The 27,718-nt window shown below is 33.6% G+C and overlaps 1 protein-coding gene across 1 annotated transcript in view; it reads left to right on the forward strand.

Annotated features, from left to right (window-relative positions):
• Positions 1 to 27,718, forward strand: part of LOC131036101 (uncharacterized) — a 289,939-nt gene that overhangs the window by 184,334 nt on the left and 77,887 nt on the right. The window contains exons 7-8 of the mRNA XM_057967915.1: positions 18,897 to 19,046; positions 19,437 to 19,547. Coding sequence (XP_057823898.1) covers positions 18,897 to 19,046; positions 19,437 to 19,547 — 261 coding nt within the window. The remainder of the gene's footprint in view (positions 1 to 18,896; positions 19,047 to 19,436; positions 19,548 to 27,718) is intronic.

The following is a 27,718-nucleotide window of genomic DNA, read 5'->3' on the forward strand; positions in this document are numbered from 1 at the left end:
TTGATCTGCTGTAATTTTTATTTAATAAACTAGGTTTTTGTAGTTTTCCGGTGATCTTATAGAATAGACAGAAGTGCAGAAAGGGGGTTTGTTTCTTTTTGTTTTGGAGTTTTGAAGATATATATATAAAGAAACAGTAAACAATAAGAGTGCGAAATAAGAATGGGAACAATGTTCATAAATTAGAACACTTACAATCTAAAATACTACAACTCGTACCAGGACAATAATCTGACTTCCTTGTATTCCAACAATTATCATTTACCAATTTGGAGCTGCTACAAAATGAATTGACCAGCAATGAATAAGCAAGATACAATATGCAGATTTCCAGCTCTTCACACCAGCAACAAACCAAAATGGACAACAAGGAAGAATGACGCCACCACAACTCCCAATGGGCTGCAGCTGTAGTCACGTGCCAGCTGAATAAGGTTAGCTGCCTTGATGAAACCCTCTGAATGCAATCTGAATCCTCTGCAATCAATAGCACAGCCAAACTCTGTCAACCAATGCCCAACACCCTGAAGTATCTACTGACAAACTACTGCTGGGGGCTACGTCCCAGCCAATATCCAACCTGGGGTTTGCGTCCTAGATGAAGAATCGCTCTACCAGAGCAAATTCGCAAGAAGCAAGTTTTGAATGTGTAAAAGATATCCAAGAGTTAGGTCACAACTTCCTTATAACACCTTCCCACTTAGCTCGAACCCTAAAAGTGACTCAATGGGGCGTTTAGGGTTAAAATGTTATATTTCTCATTTTAAGTTGCCAAGTGTATAGAAAAACGACTTTTTTTTCAAATATAAAGAAATCCGTTCACCGAAAAGATCTGAGTCAAAAGAGAAATATTTAGAAAAGTCCAAGACCTTTCCAACGAACTATTACACCAAGGGATACACATCTAGATGAGGCCAAAAACTCCTTATTACTCCAAAATGGCTATAAACATAGCCTTATTTAAATAATAAACGCTAACTTAGGAAATATTAAAAATATAACCCAAATAGCTGCCAAATGCTCAAATGACACCACAAACCAGAAAGTCAACCTGCCACCTGTCTGTGACTGAAGTCGGAAGTCAAGGATCCACTGGCAGTCTCATCCCTAAAATCTAGGGATGCTCCTAGAAACTAGGAAACAAACCCAAATCCTCTGAAACTGAACCCAAAGAATAATCTCAAGGAGACCCAACCCTGGGTATGGTCATAACCTCCTAAATAGTAGGGATATCCTCCATAAATGTAGGAACTGTCTCCTAAAAATAAGGAACTGTTCCAAATTGATCAACTACTGCCAGAACACCAAGTCCCAGACACTGTATAACCATACTGAGTCTCTATCCATCGCTGTCAGCCTACAAGACCCCATAATAAGCTGACTCACATGTCTCTGCTAGACAGAGCTAAAGAGGGGACATGACAAGCGACACCTATTACTCGAGTGGGACCTCCAGTATAGGATGCAGCAGGTTCACTAGTTGAGAGAGTAGCTGGCTGCATATCAACCCCTCCTCCCACACTTTCTTCAGGGACGCTTTCTCGGCCCCCAGCTCCTTGATTTCTTTTCTGTAGTTGTTGTCATTGTGGTACCCCCCAGTTTGTTGTGTGTCATCCGGAGACGACTTTTTTTTGGGGTGGATGATGTTGTCGGGAAAATTAGTATTTGTTAGTAAATGTTTAGGGGTCGACGGTTGGTCGACGGTTGTTGACAGTTGGCACTGGTAGCCGATCGACACCCGGTGTAGATATATCCATGTACCCCAATCTCGGGATATGATTGTGCCTTGTTATGTTATACTGATGTTATTCTGAAGATACATTGCAATGTTGGCATTAATGGATATACATTTCTGAGTTCTCTACATTTCGTGCATATATGTACTATTCTGTTTTGCTCGCATTCTGTGGTGTTCTGAAACATACCCTACGAGGCAAACCAATCCTCTCGTCGTTGTTGAGTCTTCATGTTGAAATGTCGATCCTCTTTTCATTAATCGTCCTTGAACTTGATTACTTCCATGTCGATGTTGTAAGGTCTTTCACATTGTAAAGTAATTTTCTTCATTGATACCTTTCACATTGTGAAGTCCTTAATGTATATCCTTTATGTCTCCTTGAATATTCATCCTTTGCATTGTACATCATTGAAGTTCCTAGCCATGATTTCTGAAAAGATCAAACACCATGTGATGTCCCCATCCAAATTCTAATACAAAACAAGATTTCATTAGGTGCGATTAAGATATGACAATTAAGGCTGACTACGTGGACACCTAGCTTTGATGAAAAGATAATGAGTATCAGACATGGGAGAATAATAAAGACAGTGAATTCATATGTCTTCTCAGATTTCAATGATCAGAAGTCAAACAGTAAAGTAATTATGCTTGAGCCGACTACAGATGAAGGCAAGAACAGATAGAATGGTGACTTCAGAAACAGTAATTAGTCCACTATTCAGGAACAGCAATGATTGAACAGCATTTCCTAATATACTATGATCAAATAGCCTATGCAACGCCCAGACAATGCAGCAGCTCATTACAAAAGTCAAAAGCATATGGAACATAGGAAGAAAATAGCGCATGTGACAAATACTATCTGCCATCTGACTTATATCTGAATTATATCAAATGATATATAATAATATAAAAATTTCGAAGGTTAATATATAAATCAAGGACTTCATAAGGGACGCTTTAATACAGCCATTACGGATCATAATCTTAAATACAATCGGATGGGCTTCTGCTTCATACTTGCCTTGGACTATGGTCAAATCAAAGAGTCATTAGATATTTGGATGCATCAAATATATATGGAGGCTTATTCTTGCTAAGGTAGCGTATGAACCTTTCCCTTGAATGTTTGTAATTTCATATTAATCTGTTAATATCTACTAAGGCCAGAAGGCAAATCGTAGAGTTGGAGATTGGTGTGTTAATGACCAAAGGGAAAGCTTATGGATTATGAAAAGACAGCAATTATTATGTCTTAATGCATAAAGATCATAAAAGACTCTTAAGGCAGCAACTATGTAAAGAAATTACTACGCAATGATTAACTATTAGAAAGGCAGCTATTAATGAGGCAGCTATTAATGAGGCAGCGATTAAGCATTACGAAGGAAGGCAGCGATCCAGATTTAAGAAGAGTTGTGTCTTTTGGAAAGGGGTTGTCTTCATTCTAAGGGATGTCGCCCTTCAAGTAAAAGCATAAAGATATAAATGCATAGAGAAGTGGAAAAGAAAGGACAAGAAAAGAGACCACATGAAATTAAGGAACTGATAAGAAGAGGCCGCATCCACCATTGCAGAAACAAAGGATTTTAATCAGACATAGCGCTCAGACTGAGACTATTGTCTCTTATATGTGAATACTCATGTGATTACATTGATATTAATCTGAGACAGCGACTGTCTATATAACACATACATCTGTTCATATATAAATATACATTCACAATCCACTCCATAGTATTTGCATTAAAGAAGGATTGATTTGTAGTTATATCAGACATCCTTCTTTTCTCAGTTCGATGTACATATCAGATTTCTTACTTGGAGCAGAATTGCAGAATCTATAATAAACTCAGATCTTGTCATCATAAGATCATTTGGCAATAATACTGATTGAATTCCTCATTCCTTTACTAAGCCATTAGTGAAACAAATATTGATATTTATACATCCATTTGAACCAAGCAATAGAATTCTTTAGAGATCACTGAATCATTTGCAATATTAGACACTTAATCATTTAAAGTAAGGCAAACTTAAATTGGTTTGACAAGGGACATTACACATCACTAATTTTGTAAATATAAACATATGTTAATCCTGAAATAAAATGCAAGTGAATTAAAATAAACATTTAAAAATATGAAACTTGCAGTTTCTCTTGCACACTAAGGTGAGATTAGGACTTGGTCATGGATTTCCAAGGCCAAGGAATCTTGACTTGAAATTGATTCACCTCCTTGAGCGTGTTTGTGCCTTAAGCAAGGAAATAGGAGCACGGCTTCTCTATATGTGTAGAATAGTGCCCACTTCTTTGATGTAGCACAAATTAGAGGAGGGTAGGAAATTTGACGAGGTCTATATTGCAGTATAAAGATGCAATAGTGCCCTCCCTTAGTGTTTTTCTTTCTTACGTTGAGTGCATTTCCTATATGAAAAATTAATTGCTCAAATAATTGATGTATTAACAAAGGAGACGAAGGCTCTTTAAATAGAGATTATAAGACAGTGTTCTAAGAAGAACAAACCGTTTAACTGAAGTTAAAATGCTAAAAAGAAATAACGCTAAAAAGCTAACTATGCCTTCTAATAAAAGAAGCAATAGTTAAGCTAAACAAATTAAATGACCATTAATAGAACAACTAAACATAGTTGACTAAATATAATTAAATATTCTAATACCCTCCCTTAATGGTCATTGTATCAAGTAACTACCCTATAGAAGACAATGCAGGCCTTTGATCACAAATGCAAAGAACACTCTGATGCTACAGAGACCCTCCTCGGATTTGCAAAGTGTTAATGACCAATATTACCATAATCCATCCAACCAGATGTTGGGTAACCAAACTGAAACCTGGAACCATGATTTTGAGGAAAAATTGGCTCCAAAACTGAAGTTACAAATCATTTTTGTGGAATAAAATGGTAAAAAACCCCTAAACAAGAACAAAACCCTAAAATAATTTTTGAGGTAAACATCAAACAAAACCTTGAAACGTCCTACAACAAAACCCCAAACATCATGTGGTAAAACATTACTCCCTGATTTTTGAGGAAAAAATCAAGCAAAACACTCATGATTTTTTGTGGAGAAAAATCAGAAAACCCACCATGATTTTTTGTGGAAAAAAATTAGAAAACCCATAAAGAATTTTTTAAGGGAAAAATTATAAACCCCAAAATAATTTTTTTTAAGGACGAAAAAAATATAAAAACCCAAAATAGATTTATTGTTTTGAGGAAAAATAAAATTATAAAAAAACATTTGCTGCGAAACCCACAAATTTCTCCACCAAACTGCAAAAAAAAAGGCTCCAAACCTGCAAAAAACAGACTAGTAAATAGGTTCCTCGCAAAAAATGGCAGAAAAGCCTTTTTGCCGAACAAAAGGAATAGGTCATCGTGAACACTAGGTGTGGAAGACCCTAATGCAGAGACACCAAAAACGACACAAAATGCAAAGGAAAATAAAATCATGAAAAATCACGCATGGAAAACAATAAACCCTGCCCAAAAACTCCCGTCGTGTGGGTCAGAAATGCGACACAAAACCTGTGCGAAAAAAGTCCAAAAAAAATTGGTAGAGCTATCACCGTTGTCGTAGAGAACACGGACTCAGAAAAATGCGATGAACACCGTCCCCGAAATCTGTAGTCACTGCACTTGAAAATTCACACGAAAAATTGCGACGAGCAAACAAAAATCTTCCTTGCCACCATGAAAATGAAAACATACAAGACATAGGAAAAATCGCGAAAAAAAGATGAGAGAGATTGCGCGACTGCGGGAGATTAAAAAAAGCACGCCGAAAAACATGAATAATCAAACCTGTGACCAAACATGCAAAACCCTCAATTTTTTAGAACCAAATTTTCTTTTGAAAAAGAAAAACAACTCACGAATTGCTCCAGCAAACCCTAATCGCAATCTTGGAAAAATCTCCTTGAACAGAAAAAAATACGCGAAATAGGTCACGAAATGAACCAAAAAAATACGCCTAGCTCACAGTGAAAATGCACAGAAAGGATGTCGCGAACTTAAAACATTAATGTCAAAAAAAATTCTAAAAATAATATCTAGGTAGGGAGGCTCAAATTTTTATTAAAAAGTTCACCAAATCCTGTAAAATCCCATCGACCCACTCTGATACCATGAAAAATTAATTGCTCAAATAATCGATGTCTTAACAAAGGAGACGAAGGCTCCTTAAATAGAGATTACAAGATGGTGTTCTAAAAGGAACAAACCTTTTTACTGAAGCTAAAAAGCTAACTATGCCTTCTAATAAAAGAAGCAATAGTTAAGCTAAACAAATTAAACGAACTAAATGACCATTAATAGAACAACTAAACATAGTTGACTAAATATAATTGATATTCTAACATTATAGTGTCAAAGAATTTTGCAAGTTGGAGATGAGTGTATTTGAGACATTATCATGCAATTTCTTCTTGGGCCGCATTTTAGACCTTATCATGCAATTTCTTCTTGGAGCACATTTGAGAGGCTGATTTGCATTGTGTATTACATGGGCACGAATTAGAGTTTCCCTTGCATTCTTTAAGAACACTTTGAGGACGGTCTTGCAATTTGTAGTGCCTTTTTTTACACTTAGTCTTGCAATGTGTAGTGCAAATGTTAGGTGGTCTTGCATTACAAAAAGAAAACATTGCAATTTGAAGCACATCTTAGACATTGTTGCATTGTTGTCATTTAATTCAAGATTTCACAATCTCATCTCTTGTTGTTCACTCATACCCTCACTCACAATTTCACCCTTCAAGACAAAACGTAGCCCCCTAGATTTCAACACAATGAAGCTCCACCTCATGCATGCATCAAGGGGCGGAATTTGAACATGGTCATGCACTGATTATCAAGGGCAGGACCTAGCATTACTTATGCATAGATTGCCAAGATTAGTTTTAGTAGTTTGTATGCATTAAACCACCAAGGTTGGAAATTCACATACCTCATGCATTAAACCAAAGGTCAGGAGTTTGCCATGTTTGTGCATTGAGAGGCAAGGTTGGATTTTCACTATGATCATGTATTGATTGAGGGGGGTAAGGTCGGAATTAGCAATGTGTGTGCATTGAAACCAAGTTTGGAAATTAGGAGTGCTTGTATATATAGCAAAGCTGAAAATCACAGATGTATGGGCATAAATTGCTTAGGATGGGATTTTGAGGGTGTCATGCAATGAGAAGGGAGCAAGGGCAGAGATTTGAAGTATACATGCATTAGAAAGGGCGAGAATTGCAGGTACTTATGCATTGGATGCCAAGGTTAGAATTTGCAAGTGGTTGTGCATTACAAGGTCAAGTTTTTGGAAGTCTCCATGCAATACATGGGCCATATTCCAAGCTATGCGTGCAATACACAAGCAATGCATGGCGAATTTTCATGATGTTCATGCAATATATTGCAGGATTGGGAAGGTAACCTTGCGATTCTGCCTTGCAATAATCAAAACAATTTTGCCTTTCAAATTTTCATATTTTCATTTCCACTTTCACATTCCAAAATTGCAATCCTTGAAGCTCACCCCTACACGATACCTGATTTTACAACTTGACTCCTGGACCCACTTGTTAGAAATTAGGATCTTAGGATACTAATTATTATAAACAAGATCATAAAATAAATGAAATGAGAATCATAAATGCATAAATGTACACATTACACAAGATATACATGGGGAAAACCCTTTTGGGTAAAAAACCCCATAAAGCATCATTTTATTAAAACACTTACAAATATAGTCTATCATAAAATAGATTCGAACCTGGGGACACTCCTCCAATACTTCCACATGGCCAATAATACCTCATATGCATAGTGATACAACTCACCATAAAGCTCCAAATTCTCACCACTCCCAAATGAGAGAGAACCTCCTTAAATATAGGAGGAAGGGTGGCTTCACTAGTCACACCTTTTCAATAGCCCCCACTCATAAATAATTAATAATCTATAGTTATTAGATTATAATTATTTCAAATGGGATATGCTTATAAAGCATATAATATATAAGATTTTATAACCATATATTAGAACATTATATATAAATATTATAAGGACGTGATCCCTAATAACATTATGTTCTAACACTCCCCCTTAATGTTAATAGGGGATCACATGTCAATTTCTATAAAAGAAAAAATTGAAGTACCCCAATAATGTAGGTCTTCTTTGATAGTGATAAATAGGGACACAAATATATGCCAACATGAAGATCATGCATTCCAGACTACATGAAAGTCATCTTGTCATAATTTATAATCCTAGTGTTTTAAAAATGATGCTATGAGGTCTTGAAAAGTTATATTGGAGCTGGGGTCTCCTCAAATTAGCCTTTCCCCAAGTTCATTACATAGTGCCCGTAGGACTTAATACAATGCTTTCACAAGTGGAAGATTTACAAGGAGAAGAATTTACAATATGCTCGTGGGACTTAAGCACAAATGTGCCTATAGGACTTACTAATGCCTACCTTCAGTATTTAAAATAAAAAAGGACCTACATATGCCTATCTACAGGCTTAAAGGACTTACTAATGCTTATATAGGTCTTATTTCATACCTATTAGGACATATGCCTACCCGTAGGATTTAAAACTAGGATTTAGCCACTAGGTGGTGTCATTGAGATGCACACTCCCCCTCAATGGCATCACCTAAGGCCAAGCATTATTTGAATTTGGAGCATATAATGCCTAAAGGTCTTATGCCCATTAGGTCTTACATCTAGGATTTAGCCACTAGGTGGTGTCATGTACACTCCCCCTTAATGGCATCACCTAAAGCCAATCACTGCATAGAGGATTTCAAAGTGATGGCTAAAATTTCAATATATAGCATGTGCCCATGATCTTCAAAGTTTCTTTATTATAGAATGATTTCACTTGAGTGAGGTGCCCATGATCTTCAAGGTGCCTTTATTATAGAATGCTTTCACTTGAGTGAGGTGCCCATGATCTTCAATTTTCATTTTGATCTTTAGAAATGATATTCTCTAGAAAGAGTAAAGTAACTTCAAGTAATATGGTACTTTCATATGTATCCAAATGGAACTCTTGCATAAATCTTCAAGGCCATATTGATTCTTCAAGAGCTACATTCATATTTTGCCCATTTGATTCAAAGACACATATAAGATAGTCTTCTTATTAAAGTATTGCACAATCCATGTAATAGCACTGGCACCATATGTTTTGAAGGCATAACCTCGCCATAGAAGAAACAATATAGTTAGTAACATGGTAATCAACTTCCTTTTTGGTGCAGAGAAAGAACATAATATTATTTTTTTGTCATTTGCCAAAGATCATATAATATTCCTTATAAATGTAAAATATAGTCCAATAATTCGTAGAAAGGAGATCAACATATATTTTCATGAGAATAAGCATGAATAATTAGTTGTCTTGTTTAAAAAATAGACATACTACTACATATAGTAATGATCCATTAAAAAAATTAGGCAACGGGTGAGCTATCCTTTCCAGGTTTGCTCCCCAGACAGTTTATAAGGGCGATAGCCACCCATTATAATAAGGTCCATTAAACTCAAGAAGTATTGAGGGTTTTTTCAATACATGATATTATAAAAAAAAAAGTGAAATATAGGTAGACATTTTACCCCTTATCATATTTAATCTTATAGTCAATTAACAATTAATGAGATATCATGTTATCTTTTTATTTAATGTGGTTACAAATTTTGAGAAACTTTCACACTCCAATAGTAAAATGGGGGCAAGCTTAAGTCTTAACTTTTTCCTTTTGAAGAATATTTCATGGATTTTTAAGTTGTAAGATTAAGAGACTTTCTCATGCAATTGGGCCTCTTCTTATTTCCCATATATTGACCATAAGCCTTGCCTTATTAGGTATGTGATAATCATCAATAGTGCAATTTTCTCTAGATTCATGGGGCAAAATCAATGTGATTAAAGTGTGTTTTTACCCACATATTGCAAGAATTTCATATTTACTATATAGAAATAGATGCTTCTTAAGGCTTGCACACACAAGAATACTAGTTCCTTGAAAATAATTTACAATTATATTTAATAGCATGAAGTTGGAACTTAAGTTTATTACCAACTATGTTTATATAATCCATATTGTAAACATTCTCTTGTAGGTGCTATCTAAGATCATGCTCCAATTTAAATTACCAAGTAACCTCACATGTTCATATATCATGATTAGGAGTGTAGACTAATATTTTATTGAACATGAAGTTAAAAACTATAAATTTTTTTTATAAAATTTTGAAATGAAAAATATTGTCACTTCTCATTAAGGAGGTACATGACCAGCTATCAAAGATGAGAAATTATTTTGACGTGGTGAGAGTGCAAGAATGATCTCAATATATTACCCATCCATTGTATCCATTGCCACATGGCCACTGTGGTCATTATTGTCACCCTTGTCCTCGTGCTTCTCCAAAAAACTGTTATAGGAAAATGATCCCTTGCCAGCCAAAGGTCTAATACACATTTAAAACTAGATATTACACAACCAATAAATTGATCTTATCTAATATTTTAGGAAGGTAATGATCAAAAGTTTTGTTGTTTATGGATGGGTTGGTTGTCTTTAGCTCCCTAGTCGAGGGAATCATTTCTATTGCTTCAAGATGGTGACGTATTCAAAATATTAAAATAGCAATATGATCATGTTCGAGAGGCATACGATTGGGGAAGGATTCAAAATGAGACATACCCTGCCATCTTAACACGAATTGTTCTTGCTTATGACATGGTCGAGGCATAAATCATTGAATGATTTCGACTTTGTTTGTAGTTCCATAGGCAACAATTTTTCCATAACTCTGATTTTTTTTTTATATAAACAGTGTTACCATCCGATCTGAAAGGAATGTGTTTGTCTTGAAACAAGATGAACAAAGGCTTAATAAAGGTTATTAGCACCCAAAATGTAGAACTTTTTTATATTAGTTACTGGTGGCTCGATAAGATTCTTGAGCGACAGAGCGTGGATGAGCACAAAATTTGAAATACGTGTGCATGGATAAGAATATCTATGCAATAACTTTTTTTAACACTACACATTGTACTATCAAAAAAGTGCAAATCCATACTCATGCAGATTGACAAATAAATGAAGTTTCCTACCCAGTATATGTGTGCGTTACTTGGTGCTTCTAGGATTATCATAAAACTGTAAAAGATAATCATTCACCATTGTAATAACCCACTTAACTTAATCCAAAAACTCAACTGATTTTTTTTTTTTTTAATATATAAAAATATTGATTTCTTATTCTTACTTATTCTTATTTATTTTTTATTCAATCACATACTCAAGTACATCTATCCAAACGAGATAGGCATCCATCCAACCGGGATGGGCATCTAACCATACGGGTTAGGCATCTATCCATACGGGACTAGGCATCTAACCATACGGGTTAGGCATCTAACCATACGGGACAGGAGGTTTCATCTATCCAATCCGGGATAGGCATCTACCCAAACGAGGTAGACATCTATTCATAAGAATAGGATATGCTCTGGCCAGAGACTTTAGACTCATCAGAACCATCTGGGTCCTGAGCCACTCTCTAAAGACTACACTCCCCTACTAGGAGTGCACCGAGGTCGCCGTCCTTAGGAGTATTAAAATAATTACATAAACAAGCTTGAGTTCCGCCTCGGAATTCAGCCTAAAGCCTCGGGAAGTCAAGCGAATCCATATGAGATTCCTTCTGAGTATGCATTGAATTAATTTTAACCTTTCAATTATTATTTGCACCATTTGATTTAAAAGACCAAGGAGCTTCAAAAACTAACTACTCACCCACAACCAATCCTAATCCCCATCCCCGAATGCCTGAGTACAAGGGACAACTCCATCCCTAGACTGCCTACATACCCGTTTCGGCACAGGATCAAGGCGTAAAGTATGTAGTTCTGGTTTCTAACTATGGTTTAATGTAAACTGTTTGGTGGGTACGCAACCCTTTCTAGTTAATGTCCCAGACAGTTCCTCTGCGGTTGCTACCCACGATGTTAGCTCTATAGCAAAAAGGCTCAAGGTGGCCTTTCGCTTGTGGCCTAAAATAACTAAGTCCTAATTCCTATTAAAAACGTTACTCTTAAATCGTTATCATCCTTTGTAAATCGTCAAGATAGATAAATTCCAAAACATCACTCACCACCAAGCCCTGATGGGGTTTTCTAAGGTTTAACTGAGCGGATGTAAATTCAATTTAAAAGATTATCTTTTTAGATAATCGATCCAAAGGGGATTACCCGCCCCTTGGATTTTTAACTTCCATATGACCCTTATTTCTCCCCGGCGATTTATAGGGTCGATGCCACAGACGCCGTTGTTGCAGCTTTATTAGGCGTTAAGTGCAATAGTTCAACACGACGACATTACCCGTAAGCGTGACCCAGAGGCACCATAGATACCGAACACTGCTAAGGTTTTGGTTTCGTCTCCTCTTGTTTAGTTGTCTAACTAGGAATCTAGTTTTGAATTCATGAGTCTTATGTAAAGCAATATACTAATACAATCATGAAAATGAAACTATGATATGCAAGGAATTTTCGCTTGAAAACTTGTAAAATTATAACTTATGAAAAAGATTGAAATACTTCTTGAAAGGTACTAAATTGCTTAAAGAAAAAGTTAATTTATCTAATATTACTTGGAAATAAAACTAATATTCACTTGTTTGAAGGAAAAAGAAAGGAACTATTAACAATATGCTTTAATAACCCCAATACCTTTAATCACTAATTGTTCGAAAATAAGATTAGAAGAGAGTCTAATACTTGCTAATCAACTAAAATAAAGAACCTAAGCAATTTGAATCAATCTTCCTCTAGTTGCTTTAGAACCAATGTCAATTCCTTACAAGATTACAAGAGATAACTAACTATTTCTTGCACTTGAAGTAATGTTAACTTTATCCTTGGATATTTCCTACATATAACAACCTCTTCAATTCCAAATTCTTAGAAGTGAGCTAATGCTTGCTCCTAAAATGTACTTCAATTTATTATATTACTCTCCAAGTGATCATGGGGTGGTTTTCTTGAAAAGTCATTTGCTTAATAATGATAGAACCCAATAATCTTAGAACAACGAATCCTAACTTTGTTCAGCTTCGAAGGTAAGTTTCATTAGATAATTTATAAATTAGAGATCAGTACTAAATTTGAGGTCCGCAAGGTAAGTCAGGTTTAATAATCTCACGTAAAAGATTTCAACCTTTGTCACACCCATTTACTAAACTATTTTGGTTTTCAAATAAAATTTCTTTACACCTTGATTAATACTACTATTCTTCCAAAATAGATTATACCCTTTAGATTGTATGAAAATCATTTCGAAACTTAAATGTTAATCAAATATATCTATACTAATTACTTGCAATAAAAAAGTAACTTCTCCTTTACTAGCCCTATGTTTCTTTATAGCAAGAAGGTAAATGTTTTTAACCATTAATAGAAATGACCATCCTCTATGCCTTGAAATATAACAAAAAAACAAATCAAATATTCGACTTCTTCGATTGAAGGAAATTCATATTGATCGAAATACATGAAGAGTGCTATGAATCTAAAGCACATTTACATAGCAGGTAAATTATTTTATCCCTTAATACTTGCACAAATTTAAATATACAAAGGGGTAGTTTCAAAATAAAGAAATTAAATATTTGAAATGTATTGAATGTTTTGGAGAAATCCATTTACTACTAGGTTCCGAATAAGGGAGAATCCAATACTTGGAATAATTTCATTGGTGCAAAAGCTTCCCAAGATGCATGAGAGCAATGTCAATTCCCTTTCTTTTGTTTTCCTTAAGTCAACTATTTTATTTAATATGGAGATTTAATCGTTTTATCTACATCCTAAGAAGGATTAATTCATTATAATAAATCTCTTAATGTTCAATTATCTATTTGAATTCCACAAGTGTAATCTGACCATTTCCTTATGCAATACTTATCCTTTAAAACCCCCAAAGGCTCTTTTCCCATCTTCAAGGGAGATAGTGAGATCTTTATAGATAAATTATTTATTAAAAGGAAGGTCCAAATTTACAACTTAAATTTCCATATCAAACTCTTTTATCATGAGTTACATTTGTCGTCCTCCTCCCTAGGAAATTTATTACCACTTTAATTTTTTTCTTTAATACTATATTTTACACTTAAGAATAAATCCTTAGATTCTAAATAAATTGAACAAATTTTTAACTATTATAATTATTTGTAATGCTTAACTATAAATTAATTCAACTAATATGAATAATTTTTAATTTTCAAATGTGCAAATTAATCCTAATGATACAAATAAATCTTTGCTAACAACTTAAATATAAATAAATTTCAACTAAATAATCTTAAAAAGATATGAATGTTTCCTTTACCTTTAATAAAACAATTTTAATTATTACTAATAAATTTTAGTTATCTTCAACTAATAAAATACTTTTATTTTTTTTATTAAATAACTCAAATAAATAAATTTAATTATTTCATAACACTCAAAAAAATAAACTTTCTCTTAATATAATATGAGAGGATACTAAAAAGAATTCTTTAAAACAGGAAACAACAAAAAGCGTTTTCTTTTAACCCATGGAAAAATAAAGATATAATTATTATATTCAACAATCATAAAAAGAGGGTATTATATATATATATATATATAATGATTTTGGGGTTTATTATTATTATTATTATTTTCCCTGTTTTTATTAGATAAAATGTTTTGTTTACAGAGATATTGTACGCAGGGATGGGTCATCCAGAGGTAATAGACAAAGGTAGATGAGTATTCTAGAGATAAATAGACAAAGATATTTGTACACAAAGGGATGAATTTCACAGATCATAATTTTGAGAGGTAAAGATTTCAAAGAGAGGTAGAACTCACAGATTTTACTTTGAGAAATGAAAAATTTTCACAGAGAGTTTTTCATTAGTTTCACTTTGAGAAATAAAAAAGAGGGATAGATTTTACAGATTTCACTTTGGGAATAAAAAAATTTCAAAAATTTCACAGAGAGATAGCTTTTCACAAATTATACTTTTCGAAGACAAATTTTCCAGATATACATATATATATAATCTACTATTTAATTCATTTTGTTTAAATGCAGAAGTTAAATAAATCTGAGAGGTAATTTAACAGAGGAGAATAATATGCTGAGAGTCAAGCAAACATATGGAGTAAATTATTCTGGGAGGAGAATAAACACATGAATAAAAATTATTCAGAGAAATGAAAAGCACAGAGAAATAATTTATCCCTAGATATAAATAAATTCATAAGAGCAAAATAGACTAAGGTAAATTATTCTGGGAGGAGATGAATAAACACATGAAAGCAGATTACTCTGACCAATGAAATGCACAAAGAGATAATTTATCTTGAGAGATAAATGAACTCACAAGAGAAAAAGAGACTCAGAAGGGAAAAAGATAGCATTCACGGGGGTGAATAGATGCAGGGCTAAATATTTCTCAAAAAAATCCATTTGAGATAATGTTTTCATAATGAGAAAATATTTCTTAAACAAATAGTTTACAGGATGCATTTGAAATAAAGAGGTAAAGTTTCATAGAGAGGAAAATTTTTGAGAGAAATAAATTGTACAAAATATTTGGGCTAAATTAATATTTTGAGGTAAAGTTTTCACCTAGAGAAAGATTTCTCAGAAGATAAATTATACAATGCATATTTTGAGGAAAGATTTCACACAAGGAAAAAGCACATGATATTTTCCTCTTTCTATCTTGATTTCTTTTTAATAAAACAAAGGTATATACTTATATTATTTTATTCCTAAAAATTAGATCATTTATTTTCTCTTTGAAAAAGATTTAAATGAGATTTGCATATTTAGAAAAAAAAAAACTAATATCAAATATTTTCCTACATGGAAACTAAAAAACTAAAAGAGATTAAAAAGATATTTCTTTTGAAGATTACAAGATTCATACATGCAACAAGTGAATGGAAAAGGGGGAACCTGGATTGGACGAAGAACTTGTTGTAGGAATTGACTTCAATCTCTCTGCTAATCTTTTTCAACGCTTTCTTGTGGCTTGATAGAATCTCCTCCGAGAGACTTTAAAAATCCTATGTTCTACCTTACAAAGTGTTCACAAAATCCTACTACTAACATGAAGAATTCTAGAATACTTTTCATCCAAAAACTATGCACTACTATTTTGAAAATTGAAATCCATTATATAGAAAGGGCGTAATTTTCCCACTACTAAAGGAATTAATTGATTCACATATTCTTTTTTCCATGCAAAAGTGGGGGTTACATGCATATTAAATTTTGAATTTGAAACTATTTCATGCAAGACATATTCCTTACAACTTGTCATAGTGGCGGTTACATTTGACCATGCATTTTGAATTTGAAATTCCCTTCTAGAATGCTCTTATTTCTCCTACACCATGTGCTCAATTTAGAATATTGAGAGAATAAATAATTTCCCAAATAATTTATGACCTCACATGCGAGTCACCACTAATTAATTCTTCTATTTCAAAATAATTCCATACTTATTCAATTTTTCATCTCTAACTAACATTACTCATAAGATTAATAATAATAAAGATGATGATAATAATAATAATAATAACAACAACAACAACAACAACAACAACAAGTCCAATCAAGATAATAAAAGAGGGTTATGACAACCATAAACAATAATAGCCTTCGGGAAAATGGTAGCGTGAAGGAGGACATAAAGAGCATGGTCGGGGTGTTTCTTGGACAAAAGACTTCGACAGAGGCAGGCATTAATTAGTGGAAGTTGGCTGATATAAATAGAGGTTTGAATTTGCAGGGCAATTGAAGTGTTTGACATAATTCTTCAATGAGATCTAATCGCATGGTTTGAACAAAATATATTTATGGAAATGCTTCATTAGTGCAAATGTTAAATCCACATTTTGCAATGTCATGCAGAAGGTAAGCGAACTGTTTGAAAGAATTCCTCAAATAGATTATATCTCATGGACTGCGATGATAGCTGGATAGGTACAAAATAAATGAATTCGATTTCCCTATATAGGGAGTGTGAGAAAGGAGATGTCGGTTGGGAAGATAGCTACTTGACAAAAATGAATTAGTAAAGGTTGTGACTCATTTACCTTCAATCGGTTGCAAAGAAAGCCCTTTTTGACTTTTATAAGGATAAGTGCTATTTCCTTGAGTAATATAAGGACACAAACTTGTATGAAGAATTACATGAAGATAAGAAATTCGACATAGATGAAGGCTTCAATAAGTGATTCAATTTCTTTGAAGATTTCATTTAACAACTCCTATTTAAATAATGGTTTGTTTAAGTTTATACTTAACAAACTTAAATATATGGATAAATTAAAATGTTGATTGAATGTTGTAATGTATTTTTCATATTATTTCATAAAAGAAAATGTCATTATCTTTTATCAATTATGATCAAATTACAAGTAAAATGGTGTTTTATTGAAATGTCATGTTCAAGAGCTATGAATTTTATTTTTCTTTGATAAGTTGAAAAACAAATTTTTGACTTTTATAAAGACATCAAATTTAATAAAAGACTTCATGAATTCAATTTTAAGGTTAAACACCTCAAGTTTCTAAGCCTTATATCTAGCTATTTTTTTTTAATAATTGCTAATCTCACATATCTCTCTAAAGAGAAACAACATCCAACTTTCTAAAGGACTTGATTCAGTAACTAAAGCACAATTTTCTATACAATTGGCACTAAAAATGGGTTTTGTGACTATGCACTTCTCTTATAATGGACTAATTTTGAGTTAATAAGATTATGAAATTTGATGTTATTAAAAATATATATGTTATACTTCACTTAATAATCAAATATTTGACCCCCACAATCCAATGCTAAAAAAATGAAATATTATTGAAAATATCACACTTATAAAAAGGAATAGTTAGAATATCCTTACTTGACTTTGATAAATTGATTTTAAATCAATAGAGAAGGCACACTAAATATATAGCACAAATGGCCTTGCACATGTGTTGATTTAGCATAAATAATTTTTCCATCAAGTTTTATATGTCTTCTAGTATAACCTGTAAAAATGATTAGTACTAGCCTAACCTGCTCTGATACCATGTTAGAAATTAGGATGTTAGGATACTAATCATTATAAACAAGATCATAAAATAAATGAAATGAGAATCATACATGCATAAATGTACACATTACACAAGATATACATGGGGAAAAAAACCCCATAAAGCATCATTTTATTAAAACACTTACAAATATAGTCTATCATAAAATAGACTCGAACCTGGGGACACTCCTCTAGTACTTCCACATGGCCAATAATACCTCATATGCATAGTGATACAACTCACCATAAAGCTCCAAATTCTCACCACTCCCAAATGAGAGAGAACCTCCTTAAATATAGGAGGAAGGGTGGCTTCACCAGTCACACCTTTTCAATAGCCCCCATTCATAAATAATTAATAATCTAATAGTTATTAGATTATAATTATTTCAAATGGGATATGCTTATAAAACATATTATATATAAGATTTTATAACCTTATATTAGAACATTATATATAATTATTATAAGGATGTGATCCCTAATAACATTATGTTCTAACACCACTCCTAGACTTATCAAGACAAAACCCTCTCACTCTAAGGCTAGAAACTTTGAAATTATTGCCAAGCTAACTAAACAAAGCATAACTACTGACCTAAGAAGCAAAAAGTGGGGGCCCCAATTTGCAATGGGACAATGCGTGAAAACGTCACAAGTACATGACAAACAAATTTTATTTGATAGTGCTAGATGTATAGAAGATGTCTTACTGCTTTTTATCAAGGAGATCATAGCTCAAATTAGGGTAATGTTGTCTATTTATTGAATGCGCTTGTTGAGTCTTCAGAATATCATTCATGTTCTTGAACAGGCTCTTCTATATAGAGTATTTGCACTTAAGAGAGCAACTCCGTATTAGCAGATCCAGTTGGGTGTATTTCAATATTGCTTGCATTTTGAACTGTTCTTTTTCTTGCACAAATTAAGATTTTGGTGATATCAATCTATCATTTAATGATTCTGGGAATTTATTTTCCTTAGGGCTACAGGGTAACTAAGCAGGGGACATCAATGATTAGATCTATATGGAAGGCTGTGATACCAGAAAATCGTTTACCTCCCCATCTCTCCGATAATGATCAAGTACTAGGAATTCAAATTGCACAGCTTGGTTTGGAAGCTTCAGCAGTGGTATTTATTTCTCTTCATTAAATGATGATTATTCAAAGTATATAATATAAATTTGTCATTATTGTACAAATTTTATTTTTGGAAGAATTATGGCCATGGATGTAGATGCAGGCATTGCCTATTTTTTATTGAAACCAAAATATTTGGAGCATCCAGTGTTTGTAATGCAATTCTTTTGGGGAATATATACATGGTTACATTTCTTCTTGTTGAATTATGATGTAGTAAACTAAGTTTTGCAAAAATGCTTCTTTGTTGCCAGCTTTGAAAACGCAGTGACTTTGATCTATGAATTGAAAGTAACCAGTAAAAGAGATTATAAAGACAGATTATTCTGGCCCTTAGGGTTATATTTAATTAGTATATTTGCAATGGCATATTTGTTACTAGGGGGCTGCACGGTGTGAGAATTCCTCAGCTAGGAATGTAGAGATTGAATCAATTGCAGGGGTACAAAATGGTGCAGCTCAGGATCTACAACAACTATTTTTTAAAAGAGAGGTGCTCTTCCCTTACATTAAAATCTTGCCCTTGATTTATTGTTTTGTTAGTAACGTTGCATTTTTAGTTCCTTTTAATTGAAAACAATATACCTAACAGCTGGACATAATCAATTATCTCCTATTTATCTGCCTTGGGTATATGGTACAATATATGATTAGGGCTTCATGCTTAATAGTTTTTCACTCTCACCCTATAATCAATATGTGTATTTTTTAAACTGCATTTGTATCTCCATTGCCTTACTTGGACACCATCTTGTCTATGGAGAGGTCATGCATTATTTTAGTTAAATTCAGGCAATGCTAGGTATTATTTGAAATTTTTGTTTATGGATACAAGTAGAAATACGGTAAGGTATCCTTACTGGCACAACAAATTTCTAGAAATTCTCATATACTTAGTACAATTGGGATACAACATATATAAAATTGCACATGCAAACATAAAAATTCAGAAGATTGATTGTCGAATCTGTCAATTTGAAAATTTCAAGAATAAGAACCAGGAAAATATTGTTGGCAAGATGCAACCTGCCAGATGGTGTTGACTATGACCAAGTTGGGAAATTAAAGTGACATGAATTTCAAAAATAAAATTTAAGCATCTATTTTTTTGCCCAGAGCACAATCTTTGTTGTTCAGTTCCAAGCATATTTACACTGTTTTGTTATCATTTTAATTTGTCTCTTTCAAAACAACTCAAACAAAAACAATATGTGAAGTAAAACCTCTCTTCAAATTATAAGGATAAACTCTCTAAGGTCTAAGCTATCATAGGCACTTAACTATAAACAAAATATATGATTATAAATACTATACAACTAAGTCACAGTGTTCATTGAGTTTCATCTTTGAATTTAAAAAATAGAAAATGTTAAAAAATCTTAAGAATTCGTTCATGTTCACCCTAATATTAATTCAGATAAGGCTTATGTTTTGTACTTATTCTTTTTCACATGCTAAAATTATTTGCCCTCCATTTTTATAGTGTTTTAATAATACATCCCAAATCCTCCTTCCGTGCCTCCTCATCTCTAATCGGATGTTGAAACTAACCGAACTAGGACTTAGGGTAAGGCCCCATGGTGGGGCTTTAGGATTTAATTCCATGGAGCAAGAGGTCCCATGTAACAAAAAAAATTATGCTACAAGATTATTTGGAATCTTTTCTTGAAAAATAGTAGCCTCTACTTTTTAAGACTGCATATTTAAGCAAGTGAAATCGGGGTGGGGCTAGAAATTACTCCACCAAAGAATTTTGTCTGCCTCTTGTCAATTAGCTAATATTTTAGATTCCTGCCAAAAAAGAAATAAAGGAAAATGATGTTTATTTATTAATTTTTTGTTCACAGCTTTTTTCATGAGATCACTAACTCTCCTAAATTTTGGATCTTTAACTTTTAAGCTGAACTGCACTACTAAATTCAATGGATCACCAGCTTAAAAATATTCCAAAAAAATCTGAGAAGCACCCATTGGAAATTTTTTAGGAAGCCCATTCCATGGGACCTTAACCTTAAACCCTCACCACAGTGAAAGCCACTCATTCTTGAACTACAATTGCTTGATGCTATTTACATGATTTACCTACTTAATGTTGATTATTGAGCTTGTATGATCTTGCTTACTACTTTTGTTTGCTTTGTTAGTGTGGATCTTGTAGCTAAGGGCTCTTCTATCTTCACATTTAACTTTTAGGTTTTTCTTTTATTTTAACATTTTGTTCCATTTCTAAACAAAATTTAATATATTTTTATTCTTTTTTAAACCATTATTTAAATAATATTATATTTATTCTATAATGGTCATCTTAGTTGTCATCTGAGTTGCCTTTTTTAGTTTGTTTAGTGTAACCAATGCTCCTTATAATTAGGTGTAGTTAGCTTTTTAGTTTTATAAGCGTATATAGCTTTTTAGCTTCAGTTGAACTGTTTGTTCTTTTTAGAATACCGTCTTGTAATTCCCTTTATATATGTTGTATATTCGTGAATAAAGCATCCAATTATTTTTCATGGTATCAAAGCGTGGATAATTTTTTTGAAAAGTTTATACTTCTAAAAATTTTCTTGTAGAAGTTTTTTTGTGAAATTATTCAAAACTTTTTTCTAGGCGAATTTTTTTTTTCCAAGAATTTTTTTTTGGGAATTTTTGGGTGGACTTTTTTGAAGGAGGGTTTTTAAGTATCGTGGAATTTTGGCAACTGGGGGAGTTTTTTTGGGGCGCAATTTTTTCTTGTGTTTCGTGCTATATCCTGCGTGATTTTTGTTGGGCGTCTTGAGTTTTTCGACGCGTCGACAACAACTCTTTTTTTGCATCAAGATTCTTTGTGTTTTTTCGTGATTTTCGGTGCCTTTTTCGGCAGCGCCAGTTTTTTTGGCTGTGTTTTTCTGTGGATTCCCTTCTCGTGGTGGTGACAGTTTTTTCAATCGCGTTTTTTGTGTTCGGCTCCTATTTCGCGGAAATCGTGGTTGTAGAAGTCGCAACTAAGGTTTTGCCCTTTTTTTCTTACGTTTTTTGAAAAAATAAACATCTATTTTTTGTCTAGTTTTTTTTAAAGAAAAATCAACATTATTTTCTACAAATTATTTTTTTCAAATTTTTTCAAAAAATTTAAAAGTTTCAGATTTGCAAGAAATTTAATTTTTGGGTTTTCTAGAATTTTGTGCCTTGGCTTCCGTACCCAAATTTGTGTTGGGTGTTTCTGTTTTGATTCTTCATCAGATTCTTTTGTCTCGTTTTTTGTGCCTTCACCAAGTTGATTTGTTCAACCTCGATTTCCCTGATGGCATCTTTGACCAACATCATATTGGAGCATAGTCAAAAGTTCAATGACCGCAACTACAACACTTGAAAACAGTGCATGCTGACTATTTTTGAGTATTGTTGCCTTCATCAAATTGTTCTGGGCACGACTTCTTGTCCTGTAGCAATAAGCACAAAGTAGGACAAACATGATGAGCAAAATCAGGAGGTTGTCATGCTCATCAAGTTGTTCGTCACAAATGATCAACTCCCTTAGGTGTCGTCTGAGAAAACAGCTTAAGAGATCTGGGATCTCTTGAAGGGTCTTCATGAAACATCCAACACGAGTCGAGCTTTCTTTTTGAAGAATATACTATTTTCTATCATGATGGATAAAAAGATATCTATCCAGGCACATCTTATGAAGATCAAGGACATTTGTGACTAGTTGGAGGCTATTGGCCTAATCATGGAGGAAGAAGATATGGTAGTGATCATGCCGAAGAGCCTGCCCAAATCATACGAGCATTTCATTGACATGTTCAATATCTCTTCTACTAGTGTTGATCTGATGTTTCCTGATCTCTACAACAAGCTTCTGCAGCAGATAGATGGAAGCAAAAGTTTGGTAGCAGCACTAGTTTGTCCTCCAGTGAACAGTCCTTCACAATCCAAGCCTTGGATAAGAACAAGGTTATAGTTCAGCCCTTGTAGAAGAAAGGACAAGGTCAACCTCAACAGGCTTGCATTAGGATATGGCTTCTTGGATATGGTAATTTTGACTACCATAATGTACTTTCTCATTTATTTCCCCGTTATGGAATGGTGTCTTGGTCTAGGAATAGGAATAGGAATAGTATATGGGAACAAAGAGAATTGGGAGATCAACCCAACCTCTAAGTCCTTGAGAGACAATAATAGTTAACAAAAATAATTAACAATAATAGCTAGGTAATAATTTTGTTAATGTTCTCCCAATGTTGTCCAACCACCCACCTTTCTATGCATTTTCCTCTATGAAATGATGTGAAAATGTGCATATTCTACTACTACATTCCATGAGACCATGTTTCTTGAGGGAATTAGTCACTCTTGTTTGCTTCTACCTCAGCTATAAATATTCTTTTGCTTGGAAATGCCCTTTTTCCTTTCATTCCATCTCAACATGCCACAATATTTCTTGAATCCTTTACTCTCTATGATGGGTTCTATTTTTTTGTTTACTGCAATGATTGCGTATTGCAAGATATACACATAATGGATTGGTTGTAAAGGCTTTTGAAACTTTCAAGCTAATGCAAATGGTAAGCATAAATCTAAATTATTCACCATCATTGCCTTTTTTTCCTTTTGCACTATGAATGCCTCTTAATGAGGTTGGGTTGAAAGATAAAGATCTACGTGCCAAGTTGACCCTTAGCTTGTAAATCTCTTCTTAAGACAAGGTCGCCATGCCCACTTTATGGAACGACGTCCTCTTTCCCATCTCGTACACCATATTGTGATTGAATGCCTTAATGGATGGCCATACTTTCTTCTTTTGCACGCCTTATTTCAGTTTACCTGTTCACGTGAATGATCAAGAAAGTGACAAGAGCACCATTCCTCATTAATCGTGTAGTCTCCCGCCAACATTTATTTTCATTATTTTATTTTTAATTATTTTTCTACATCCACACGATCCAACTTGAAGGTCGTTGGAGATGGATGTGACACTTTGTACCTGGTATGGAGCTCAATTTGTTGTCTGTTAGTCAAATTATGCATCATTCTTCACAACTGGATGTCGTCTTCGATTTGCACAAGTGCAACATTTTTGACAGGGAGATTCACACTATAGTTGTTGTTGGCATTGAGGATCATGGTCTTTAAGACTTGTTGGTTCTAGGTTTTTATGTTTTTTTTTCCACATAAAAATCATTTCTAGGTTTTCACAATTTTTTCCTCAAAAATTGTTTATGGGTTTTCACGATTTTTTCCGCAAAAATATTGTGGGGTTTTTTCCCCTTTAAAAATTATTCTAGTTTTCACAATTTTTTCCTTAAAAAATTGTTTGTTTGGTTTTTTCGATTTTGTCCTCAAAAATCGTCTGTAATTCACGAAGTTCGCGTGGGATATTAGATATTTGGGTTTTTCGATTTTTCTCCTAAAAAATCGTGAATTCTCTTTTGGAGGGCTTGTTTTAGGATTTGGCGGTTTTTTCCTCAAAAATCGTGCTTTGTTGCAATCTATTTTGGGTCGCAGCTCGAGTTGCTATGGTGAACATTTGCAAACATGGTATCTTGCAGTCTGTTTTGGAGTTGCTGGAGCAAACAATGCTCAGTGCTCATCTGCAAAATTTTTTGTGGTTTTTGACAAAATCGTGTTTGTTGCTCTTTGGAGGGTTAGCTGAGTTTTCCTCAAAATCGTGGTTTTAGGCTTAGTAATTCGCGTGTTGTAATTCCTGTGTGAGGGTTACATCAGGCTGGATGGCTTTTGTTACTCTTGGTCATTAACATTCTGCAAATCTTGGGAGTGTCTCCGCAACCGCAGAATGTACTGAAGAGAAGGGGCAACCTTCTTTGCATTTGTGATCAAAAGACCTGCAGTGTCTTCTGTAGAGTATTGAGTACGATGAGCCTTAGGGAGGGTATTAAAATAATATTATATTTATTCTATAATGGTCATCTTAGTTGTCTTTTTTAGTCCATTTAGTGTAACTATTGCTTATTTTATTAGAAGGCGTAGTTAGCTTTTTAGTTTTTTTAAGCGTATTTAGCTTTTTAGCTTCAGTTGAACAACTTGTTCTTTTTAGAACATTGTCTTGTAATTCCCTTTATTTACGTTGTATATAAGTGAATAAAGCATCCAATTATTTTTCAACCATGTCCATTAGTTTTTTCATTCAATATATTAAAATTTAATATTTTAAAATATTCAGACTAGATTTTAAATTCTATTGTTTAATATATATAATTGAACATATTATTTATATATTAATAGATTTAAAATAAAATTTTGAACATTTTCATATTATAATGTTTTAAAATTTATGAAAATGTTCAAAATTTTATTATAATGTATTCAAATAAAACATAATAACTTTAATTTAATAAATTAAAATATTCTTGATTGTTTTATTTCAAATCTATTTTATTTTAGAATATAATTGTTTACAAATCTATTTAGCAATGTAAAACTATTTTGATAATTTTTTGGATATATCATTTATTTTTTTTTTTAAATAAAATTTTGTAAGGTGAATTAAGTTACGAATTTTTTCCTAATTTTTTCTCCTTGCCAAACTTCATCCAAATTTTATTATTTTTAAACATGAACATAAACTCAAACCTTGTGACAATAGCTATAGAATGTTCACGAGGCAGGGAGGGGATGGGGGTTTGAATCAATGTTACAAGACACAAACTCAACTCAAACCAGGCAAGCTGATTTTTTACTTAGATTTGGACTTGATGCTCAAACTCATCTAGGACTTGTTGACGTGTCTAAAGTCGCGGAACTATGACTTCATCCGGCCAATGCAGAATAGAAATACTAAGAATCCTATCCTCTCTTGAGATAAGGAAATCCCTAATGCTGTGTGAATTTGATCAATGGGGATGACCTTGAAGTTTTGGTTGTCAGGTCTTGACTGCAGGATAGCTTTAGTGGTTGATGTGTTTTGCTGGAAACACAAAGGGGACTTACGGTTAGAGGGAATTGGTTTCGTACAGGCTCCCTAAAATTTATAGTCCTATATCATCTGATTTTGCCTCTGATTGATGCTATTTCAGCTTGACTGGAGTGTTTCTTTAATGAAAAAGGAAAAAAAAAGAGAGAGATAAAGAGTGAAAAAGAACAGCTAACTAATTCTAACTAAGACAGCATATATCAACACAGAGACAGAAATCTCAAAATAACTAGAAATTACTTTGCCAGCTAATTAGCACAACTAGGTAAAAACGAGTGCAATCATTTAAGGATTTCGAATTTCAAGTTTATTAGATATGAACGATAGATTCATACACCTATTTATCCAAATCTAATAACCGAACTTAGCACTAAAGGGGTTCAGACTAACCATGCAGAGGAAACAATAATCAACTATTTCCTAATGGTATGAACCAAGATTTTCCATCAAATAAATGCATAAATAACTGTCTGAAATTAAATATAGTTGCAGAAATATGAAATAAATGGATAAGAGGACCATGCACTCACAGTAGAACTAACACAGCTTTAATATCCATTAAATCCTTTATATATTTCGCCAGAGTTTCTGCAACAATCTTTGTTTTTTCTCCCTTTACAAAGAGGAACTAATTCCTTTATATAGAATTCAAAAAACGGATGAATGGCCAATATTTAAACTTAAACAAGTGGGCCAGATTCATCCTATATCAAAACTGCCCATACCCATAACTGGGAGGCAAAATATCAGCAACAACAAAAGGAGAAGCAATAACTACCAAAAAGATAATTAATAACTACCCAAAAAGCTGCTCCAAAAAATGCACATGCACGGAGCTCAAGATTTACAACTGTTTTGGCAGTTAGAAATGAACTTTATGCCAGAAAGTGCTTTTTAAGATTTTTAAAAGAAACTTGCACTTTATGAAAGCACTTTCTCCTTTTCTGCTGTAGACCCTTTTTCCAAAAATTCATCCTAGCTGTGCAAATACTTCTTCCGGATGTCCCGACCTTCTGTACGCTCTGCCCGAACATATTCTTGAAATTTGATGCATAGTTGGAACATCACCATGCTTTGGGGCATGGGAGGATGGCGTATCTTATATTGCATACCCTCCAAGCGGCGATCTACGTGTTTTAACCCATCCTTCCAGTCGGACCGATGAACCTCAAAACTTAGGATGTCCGAATGCAACCCACTGGCAAACTCTAGGTCCTCCATGGAGTATGCGACCTTATCAATTCTCAATCTATCCTCCCAGTCGGGTTGTACCTTTTCATCGGATGGACTATTTTTCCAGCCCAGAACCATTGATCGGAGGATCTTTCCACCAAGATCCCTCATGTTTTTCAAGATTTCCTCGCATTCCTCCTACGGTTTATTAATGGTATCTTTTGTTTCATTCTTCATGTTGGCAATCCAGTACCATTCCTTAAAAACGCTGATGTCAGAAGGATCCAGGATAGTGGACAATGTGAGAATCTGCGTGTGGGTCCAGAAGAGAGCCCTCATGAGGGGAAGAATTGTACCAACCACCTCATGAACCCTGAAACATTCCTTTTTTACCTCGAATAATTTGACCAGAATGGTCTCTCGGTGGTGGGCCATTTCCTTTACATCTTCAATGATATGCTCTCCCTTTTCCTTAGTGTCTCGAATCCATTCCTTGATAGCTTTGGCGGTATCACGTACTCCTTGAAACTCTGTTGTAGTCCTTTGTGCTAATGCCAACGGGGGAACATGGGATTCAGGGGCAT

Source organism: Cryptomeria japonica, chromosome 4 (assembly GCF_030272615.1).
Source record: "Cryptomeria japonica chromosome 4, Sugi_1.0, whole genome shotgun sequence".
NCBI classification, from domain to species: Eukaryota; Viridiplantae; Streptophyta; class Pinopsida; order Cupressales; family Cupressaceae; genus Cryptomeria; species Cryptomeria japonica.